Source organism: Nansenia antarctica (assembly GCF_963989245.1).
Source record: "Nansenia antarctica genome assembly, chromosome: 1".
NCBI classification, from domain to species: Eukaryota; Metazoa; Chordata; class Actinopteri; order Argentiniformes; family Microstomatidae; genus Nansenia; species Nansenia antarctica.
In genome coordinates this window covers 98505980-98515979 of record NC_137674.1, presented here as the reverse complement: position 1 = coordinate 98515979, position 10000 = coordinate 98505980, and the positions used below count along the sequence as shown (strand labels likewise).

The window sequence follows — 10000 nt, the reverse complement described above, 5'->3', positions numbered from 1 at the left end:
CTTCTGCACATTAGATACTGTACATAAACTACCTCACTGTACATAGCCCATAACTACATATTGCCCATAACTGTATAGCCTACCTCTAAACTATAGGCTACTGATGTTTACAATACTACCTCTGCACATACTGTATATTACATAGTTTCCTATCACTACCTCTTGTTCTTTTATATCACGTCCTTATATCACTATTTGCACTTCTGGTTGGATGGTAAACTGCATTTCGTTGTATTGTACTTGTACTCTGCGATGACAATAAAGTTGAATCTAATCTAATGTGTCTTCCACATTGGGACCCAAGTTTGAACCCCACCTGTCACACATAGGCGAATAATCTATAATAGTGCTGAAACAAAGCATCACAAGGGGCCAATGAGAAGTGAACATCAACAGCGGTCAGAATGGAATACATACACAAGCAGTGGTTTCATTACGACTGTTGCTCTGGTTTCACTGTACCAACGGAAATGGATTAAATTGTTGACAAAGATCACCATCTGCTGGTAGCTATGCTGCATTGGACTAGTAATACTGCTTGATAGGTCTACTATCCACTCTCAGAAAGGTATTCTCTTACAAAATCAATGCTTTTGTATCATGTTTTTACTCACTTTTACATTTCTTAGAGTTTTTTCCAAATGAATACAGTTTCTTGTGTTACATTCAGATTGCGATATTTTGATTAATTATATAATCCATGAGATGTCCTTTAGGCATGAGAGGGATTTCAAGGAAGATATCTAAACTAGTGTCATAATTTTACATTTCTGATCTCAGCTCTACAGTAAGTAAAGCTTTATTTATATAGCGCCTTTCGTACATGAAATGCAGTACATGTCAAGCACAGTACATGTCAGCAAGTATGTCAATTGGAGATGTTACCTGTAATCTCACCAATAGTCCAACAGGGGGCGATGTTTTATAACGTATATGTGCGTCTCTAAAACAGACTGTACCTCATCCATCTCCACAGTTCAAATTAGACATTGACTTTTTTGGGTTACAACTACTCTTTTACAAGGTGGGGCAACATTTAAGTTTAAATGATTCATTCATAACCCTATCGCAACAATCTCTCATATTGTCGATCTGTGTGTTTATATCTCCCAAAAGTAATAATATAATTGATAAAATAATAATAATCACCTATACTAGTGGAGGCTGTTGGAGTTAGAAATCGTAGGATGTGCTCATTGTAAAGCATGAAATGGAATAAGGAATGTGTGTTTGTGTTTGATACCATTCCTGATTCCATTGCATTACATCCTCCAAATTGTACTTCTACTAGTCTCCCCGGATCCTGGCCTTGAGAGAAAGTAAACTGACCATAAAGTTTGCATCCTGTATACATTCAGTGGGATACGCTTCTTGCACAAGTTAAACAACTTACTTTGGATGAGTCATATGAGTCTTTGTCTTCACAGAGCAACACTTCATGTACCTAGCAGAGAACCCTATGTTGTTCTTTCAAACAAGTTTTGACAAACTGAATTTTGTATTTCAAAATTGAGAGAGAGTGGGTGTTCTTTTGGCAAAGTGGGAACCATGGTCTTTTATGCTGTCAAGGAGGCTGTTGAATGAAGGCTGGTGCGCCGTGAAGCAATGACTCACCTTAGCAAAATGCTGTCACAGCCAGAATGTCACGTCCACGGTCCTTTCAGAGACAACCAGATTTACTGTCCTTTATCTTTAGTAAAGGAACCAAAACCTTCCAAAGTAGAGATAACTCCACTCGACGTATATAAAAAGCACAACCATGTTTTTTTTCATATCTTTGTATTGTCTATTTTATGAAAAGGATGGTGGTAGAAACTATTTTACTGCAAAAATAGGTGAGACCGGAGCTGGTTATAAGTTATAACCAGCTCCGGTCTCACCTATTTTTGCAGTAAAATAGTAATATTAGTAATATAGCCTAAGCACTTTGAGCTGCAACGTTTGCAGGAAAAGTGCTATACAAATAAACTTTATTATTATTAATATGGGTTTGCTGACCTCTATACAAAATGGACCCTGGCTATGGTCTGTTTTGATTGATTGATTGATTGACAACTTTATTAGAAGATTTGCAGAAGTAGGTACATGAAAGTACATATTACATACAAGGTCAACTAACAGGATAAAAACCCAAGAAAGCCACTGGCTTATTTCAATTGGGGTCCTTGATTTTGGTCATTGTTACATGATTTTCCTGTGATGTAACAATGACCAAAGGTAGAACATGCAGAACAATGTAGAACATGCAGCTGGGGTTCTAGAATCCAGCTGCAGTACACATGACGTTAATTTACCTGCCATTCCTCTGTGAAGAGCTAGATAGATAGATTAGTTATTCGTTCTTCTCACAGTTTTTCTCCAACTCTCGCTATCCGAAAGTCACCAGACAATGAATCCTAGTGCGCCTATTCAACCGACGGCCTCCTTGTATGTAGGAGATCTCCACATGGACACCACTGAAGGAATGCTATGTGAGAAATTCAGCCCTTCTGGACCGATCACCTCTATAAGAGTGTGCAGGGACATGAGGACACGCCGGTCTCTCGGGTACGCTTTCGTCAACTTCCAACAGCGAGCTGACGCCGAGCGCGCCTTGGACACCATGAACTTCGACGCCGTCAACGGGAGACCCATGCGCATCATGTGGTGTCAGCGTGACCCCTCTAGAAGGAACAGTGGAGTCGGCAACATCTTCATCAAGAATTTAGCGAAGGCTTTCGACAGCAAGGACCTCTACGACACGCTCTCCGTGTTCGGGGACATCCTTTCCTGCAAGGTAGCGTCTGACGAGAACGGCTTCTCTAAACGCTTCGGCTTCGTCCAGTATAACACCCAGGAGGCCGCAGAGAGAGCTATCGAGAGACTCGACGGCACGTTGTTGAACGACCAAAAAGTGTTTGTCGGACACTGGAAGTCTCGCAAAGAGCGAGAGTTCACTAACGTCTACGTCAAGAACTTTGGGGAGGATATGGACGACCGACGCCTGAAGGAGAGGTTTGAGAGATTCGGACCGGCCCTGAGCGTCCGGGTCATGACTGATGGCGCTGGTAGATCCGCGGGTTTTGGATTCGTCAACTTCGAGAGGCACGAGAACGCCAAGAGGGCCGTCGAGGAGATGAACGGCCAGGAGATAAACGGGAGGCGGGTCTACGTGGGCCGGGCCCAGAAGAGAGGAGAGCGCCAGGATGTCCTGAAGAGCCAGTTTGAGCACACAGGCCACAGGACCACATACCAGGTGTGTGTTTATGAAGGAAAAACTGTGACAGCTGCTGGTGAAAAGTAGTCAAAGCAACCAGTAGGCAAAGTCATTTTTCAGTTTTTTTTTTTACATGTGCTTAAACTACAGATTGTACGCTTTCGAATGATGTGTCATACAATCACAATCCAGAGAAAAAGCTGTTTAAAGAGTTGGTTGTTTTTCACACCTTCACACAGCCAGCTAATGGGCGGTAACACAACCACTCCCCCTCTAGATTGACAGCTGTCAATATCTGTCAGTGTTAGTCACTGGGTGAGATAGCTACAGCTAACATTATTATGTGTATAAGAAAAAGAAGCTGATAGTCTCGGTAAACATTGCTGATGTATTTGAGGTATAAAAACATCTCACTAAACATGCTCTCTCTCTACCAGCAGGGTGTCAACCTGTACGTGAAGAACTTGCACGACCGCTTGGACGACGACCAACTGCACAAAGAGTTCTCCCGCTTCGGAACCATCACCAGCGCGAAGGTGATGATGACGGAGGAAGGACGCAGCAAGGGATTCGGCTTCGTGTGCTTCTCCTCCCCCGAGGCGGCCACCAAGGCCGTGACCGAGATGAACGGCCGCATCGTGGCCACCAAGCCCCTGTACGTGGCCCTGGCCCAGAGCAAGGAGGAGCGCCAGGCTCTCAGAACCAACCGGAACATGCCACAGAGGATGGCCAGCGTCTGCGCCGTTCCCGACCCAGACTTCCTACCTAACTTACCCTACCAGGTTGCTCCCCCACCTGGACTCTTCATGGCTTCTCACATTCCACAGACCCAGGACTGTGGAACCGCCCAATACTCCTCAGCTCAGCTGAGACCCACTCATCACCTGGCTACCCTCGAACCTGAGGCGAAACCTCAGCACTTCCAGAACACGCCCGACGACACCACCACGTCTCCATGGGCTACCGGGCCTCAGACCTTCGATGCTATGACCCCCGCCACACCTTCCCAGGTGCCCCGTAGGATGACGTCTCAGCACATAGGTCAGTTTATTTAGTGAAGCATCCCTGCGCATAGCAAGGTTCCCACGGGTCTGTACTATATGCAATTTGGATGGGGTTCAGTGGAGATATAGGGCTTTTCTTAAAGGGTTGGATTTGGCTATAGCTCTTGTGCTTATGTGGATCGTATCCCAATTGTCTTTGTGCGTTTAGACGAATACCTTGATGTAACATGGCTTCCTATGTCTTCCTCCCCTCTCTCTCTCTCCCTGCAGAAATGGCCCAGCTGAGCAGCTATGACAGTGGGAACCCAGACACACCTGAGACAGACGACTCTGTGGACGTGAGTGGCTGCTAGCCCAATACTGTCTCCATAGGACCACGTCCCCTGTCCTAACGCCCTATACTATACTGTCTCCATAGGACCACGTCCCCTGTCCTAATGCCCTATACTATACTGTCTCCGAACGGGCTACGTCCCTAGTCCTAACGCCCTACGCTATACTGTCTCCATTAGGGATGCACGATATGCATTTTTTCCAACCGATACCGATAACCGATGTTTACCCGCTTCTCATGGCCGATAACCGATATGATAACCGATATGAGAACAGATATAATTTCACAGTTGATAACCTGTAGTTCATGCACACCTGAAGGTAAGAAAGGCGATGTAGTGAGCAAAGATTGATGATTTAATATTCCATAGTGATCTCACCAAATCTAACTTACATCAGTATTGTTAACACAACAAAGAGAACACTTCTGACTCTTCAAATGTTCATTTATTTAAAAAAAGGAAATACATTTCAACATTGTTGAAAATCACATCACACTCGCTAGTCAAGCCAAACTATTGCAATGCATGGATTGGGTGAGTAATCCCCACTGCTACCTAGTTAACTAGAACACTACTTTACCTTGTTACCTAGTTAACTATAACACTACTTTACATTGTTAGCGGGCTCACAAAACAAGCTGTGTTAGTTGACTAGCGACGTGTCATTCATTTTTAACAACGCTTAGCTCGCGCTTTTATTTTGAAATCGTGAAAACGAAAACAGAAGTCAATGTCGGAATGAGCCTCTCCTTGTTGTTCAGAGAACAGATGCCAAACTACCGACATGTTTGCTGTAATAATATGATTTGGCAGTAGAAAGCCATCAGTCAATAGCTCGTCTCATTCACAGAACAGCATGGGTTGCCTGCACTGTTTGATTGCGTATTTTAGAGCAGACTACAGAGATGGTGAACATTAGCACTCGCTAACATTGGCTATCTATTTACCTTAGCTTACCGTTAATAGACTGCATGGCTGTACGCAGGCGCAGCATCATGAGCGCGACAACCGGAACCGGAAATATTTCCGGCTTCATATTATCGGCTCTATATCGGCTAAAATGTAATAAAACCGATAAATATTTAATAACATTAATTTCCCAATATCGGCGCCGATAATATCGTGCATCCCTAGTCTCCATAGGGCCAAGTCTCCTGTCCTTACATCCAGTACTACACTGTCCCCAGTCGGGCTATGACCCCCTGTCCTAACCCCCATCTAGAGGACTCTCTCTGTGTCCTTGTCCCCGTCCTAACACCCATCTAGAGGACTCTCTCTGTGTCCGTTTCCCTGTCCTAACACCCATCTAGAGGACTCTCTCTGTGTCCGTTTCCCTGTCCTCCCCACCCGTGTGACCCTGTGTCTGTGTCCCGTTGTGTCCCAGGGTCGAGGGGCCACCGTCACCGCCCCCAAGCCTAAGACCAAGCCCCCCCGCGTGGAGGACTTTGAGAACATCAAGCTCATCAGTAACGGAGCCTACGGGTAAGGAGCCTACAGGTTTGGCAGTGCCGTCTGAGACGGTAGCAGAATCTGTGCTAAAATGCTACCGCTACCAAAACCAGAGTTAGGCCTTATTCAAAAGACAGAGTGCATTCAGGCACAACGGTGTCCTTCATTTCATTACACTGTGAATATACCGTCTATAGCACACAAGCATTAAATTGGTCCCCCCCATATCATTGGGCTTTTTGCGGATGATATTATAGTTTTTCTTGAACAACCTGACGTATGTTTCCCAAAGCTGATGAACCTACTTGAAATATATGGTTACTACTCAGGATATAAAGTGAACATAACAAAAACACAAATTCTTACATTTAATTATTCCCCATCACAACAAATTAGACGTGCATACAACCTAAAATGGAATTCCAAAATAATGACCTACCTTGGTGTAAATATAACCAAAACATTTTCCAACCTGTTTGAAGCTAATTACAACAAAATTGATGACAATATTCGAAAGGATGTAGAAAGGTGGTCCACTCTTCCTTTAGACTTCAGTGCCAGAATACAAACTGTTAAAATGAATATCCTGCCTAGGCTGCTGTATTTCTTCCAGTCTCTTCCAATCGATGTCCCCCAAAATAAATGTGTAACCTGGGACAGAATGATTTCTAGATTCGTTTGGAATAGTAAAAGACCAAGAATAAAATGTACGACGCTTCAGCTACCTAAGAGTAAAGGGGGAATGGCTTTACCAAATCTCAGGGAATACTTTTATGCAGCTCAGCTCAGACCTTTGGCCTGCTGGTGTAGACCCGATTATGAATCTAGATGGAAAGATATGGAAAGGGAAGTGCAGGGTCATCACGTTCAGGCCTTGGTGGGGGATAGAAATTTGGTGAGGGCTCTGAGAGGTGAGATGGATCCAATAGTTGCATTTACACTAGAAGTCTGGAAGGCGGTAGTAACAAAATACAAATTAAAGAGAGGGGTCCACGCGCTGAGGTGGTTTGCATACGATTCCAATTTCAAACCAGGGGTGTATGATTCAACTTTCAAAGAATGGGTGCGAAAGGGCATGACGGCAATGTGTACGGTTTCAGAGAAGGGTGAATTGAGGAGTTTCCAGGATCTACAGACGGATTATGGTATTCTAGACAGGGATTATTTTAGATACATGCAATTAAGACACTATTTCGTTAAAACGATAAAGTTGAATGCAGATGAATCTTTAGATACTGTGACTGGGGTGATTGTGGATGCATACCAGCAGAGGGGGTCTCGGATCATCTCTGCTTTCTATCAGGCTTTGGGGGGAAGCAGGGGGGACTCGACTCTTTACATAAAAGCAAAATGGGAAGCGGAGTTGAAAATCCAAATATCAGAGGAAGAATGGTTTCAAATGTGTGAGACGCAATTTACATCCACAAACTCATTAGTATGGAGGGAGTTCTGCTGGAAGAACCTGACTCGCTTTTTCATAACACCCAGAATAAAGAGCAAGCAACTTGGCGTACAGAACAGTGCTGGAGGATGTGTGGGTACATGGAGGCTGACCACTCGCACATTTTCTGGAACTGTACAAAGATAAGGCCATATTGGGAGATGGTTAATGCAGTGATCAAAACTATTATGGGATATGGAATCCCAAATACCTGCCCGGTGATGTATCTTGGGAACATTAAAGATGTTGTGGAGGGAGGCGATCTCTATCTGACTAAGGTTTTGCTTGCAGCTAGTAAGAAAGCTATAACCAGGAATTGGCTTAATGTGAACGCTCCGAAACAGGAACAGTGGCTGGAAATTGTACAAGATCTTTTTGTTATGGAAAAGTTGACATACGTTCTGAGAATCCAAGAAAACGCATTCAATAGGAAATGGGAAAAGTGGAATATTTACAGAGTTGACACCTAAGAGTAAGCTGTGCATTTTATTATGTGTATCTCCAGACAACTAGTGTGTATATTGTTGTTTTTTGTTGTTTATGTGTTGTGTTGTCAATGTTTCATGAAAACTCAATAAAAACATAAGTGTGAAAAAAAAATTGGTCCCCCCCAAAAAAGAAAAACGTTTTATTAAAAAAGAAAATAATTGAGCATGAGGTGAAAAACCCATTGGGGCTAATGTGACAACCACAGCGGCAACAAATGTTGACATAAACCGTATTTCTCTCTCTCTCTCCCTCTCTCTACAGCGCCGTGTTCCTGGTCAGACACAAGGAGACCCGTCAGCGCTTCGCCATGAAGAAGATCAACAAGCAGAACCTGATCCTGAGGAACCAGATCCAGCAAGCCTTTGTGGAGAGAGACATCCTGAACTTCGCTGAGAACCCCTTCGTGGTGTCCATGTTCTGTTCCTTCGAGACACGCAGACACCTCTGCATGGTCATGGAGTATGTGGAAGGTAGGGTCTTTTATATGCACGCACGCATGCACGCACACACACACACACACACACACACACACACACTCGCAGTACCGTATTTTCCGGACTATAAGTCACACTTTTTTTAATAGTTTGGCTGGTCCTGTGACTTATAGTCAGGTGCGACTTCTATATCAAAATATATATAATTTAACATGTTTTTAAATGTTAATTCATACTCATAAATTCATAAATATTAAGATTTTTTTTTTTCTTCATGACGCATATTTTGACTGATGCGACTTATACTCCGGAGCGACTTATAGTCTGGAAAATACGGTATATCAGACACAAAAACACGCACCATACACACATCTCAATTTCAAATACACACACACACACACACACACACCTCACTTTCACATATACAGTACAATAGGGGTGTGTACTCACAGTCTGTGCCCACGGCTTCCCCAGGTGGAGACTGTGCCACCCTGTTGAAGAACATCGGAGCTCTGCCCGTGGACATGGCGCGCATGTACTTTGCCGAGACCGTCCTGGCGTTGGAGTACCTGCACAACTATGGCATCGTACACCGAGACCTCAAACCCGACAAGTAAGCCCCACGCTGGGATGTACATGTCACATACATAGGCCGCTGTCCACCTACACGGTTGTTTTCTAATTGCTGTCCTATGGGTCAACCATAGGCTCAGAAATAGGAGCAACACACAGCTATCTGTACTATATGTCTCTGTTATTCACCTTTATTTATTCTCTCTCTCTCTCCCCCTCCCCTCCAGTCTTCTGATCACATCGATGGGCCACATCAAGCTGACAGACTTCGGCCTGTCCAAGGTGGGTCTGATGAGCCTGACCACCAACCTGTACGAGGGACACATCGAGAAGGACACCCGGGAGTTCCAGGATAAACAGGTAAAGGAAGAGACGTCCTCTGGCGAACCTCTACCAGAGTATCCTGATGAATATGGTTTATCCCTCCCCCTGTCTTCCTATCTGTCCCTCACCCTCTTCTCATTGGTTTCGAGCACTGTGTATGACGTGTGTGCGTGTGTGTGCGTGTGTGTGTGTGTGTGTGTGTTCCAGGTATGCGGCACGCCAGAGTACATCGCCCCAGAGGTCATCCTGAGGCAGGGCTATGGGAAGCCCGTGGACTGGTGGGCCATGGGGGTCATCCTGTATGAGTTCCTGGTGGGCTGCGCCCCGTTCTTTGGAGACACCCCAGAGGAGCTGTTTGGACAGGTCATCAGTGGTGAGTGTAGCATAGAGACACACTCACACACACACACACACACACACACACGCACACACACACACACACACACCACACACACTTGATTCTAGAGCACCGTGACATGTCGTACCATAGATAATCATACTGTAGGTATAAAGGAAAGACGCTACTCAGAGAGCTGTGTGAACGTGTGTGTCAGTAGAGCCCAGTGTGTCTGAGTGTGTCTCTCTCTCTCTCTGTGTGTGTGTGTGTGTGTGTGTGTGTCTTCTGTAGATGAGATCATCTGGCCAGAGGAGGACGAGGCTCTCCCTAACGACGCCCAGGACCTCATCTGCAAGCTGCTCCGACAGAACCCCCTGGAGAGGCTGGGCACAGGTACTGTACCACACCAGAGACTGGA

General features: G+C 44.8%; 1 protein-coding gene across 1 annotated transcript in view; it reads left to right on the top strand.

Moving 5' to 3' along the window:
* Positions 1 to 2524: 2524 nt before the first annotated feature.
* The window catches only part of LOC308155018 (microtubule-associated serine/threonine-protein kinase 2-like), a gene marked incomplete at both ends in the record, with an annotated part of 11835 nt that continues 4359 nt past the window's right edge, over positions 2525 to 10000 (top strand). Inside the window, 9 exons of the mRNA XM_080528248.1 lie at positions 2525 to 3122; positions 4058 to 4237; positions 4471 to 4538; positions 5920 to 6017; positions 8176 to 8384; positions 8823 to 8961; positions 9149 to 9281; positions 9453 to 9618; positions 9874 to 9975. Of these exons, the coding sequence (XP_080384374.1) occupies positions 2525 to 3122; positions 4058 to 4237; positions 4471 to 4538; positions 5920 to 6017; positions 8176 to 8384; positions 8823 to 8961; positions 9149 to 9281; positions 9453 to 9618; positions 9874 to 9975 (1693 nt within the window). The remainder of the gene's footprint in view (positions 3123 to 4057; positions 4238 to 4470; positions 4539 to 5919; positions 6018 to 8175; positions 8385 to 8822; positions 8962 to 9148; positions 9282 to 9452; positions 9619 to 9873; positions 9976 to 10000) is intronic.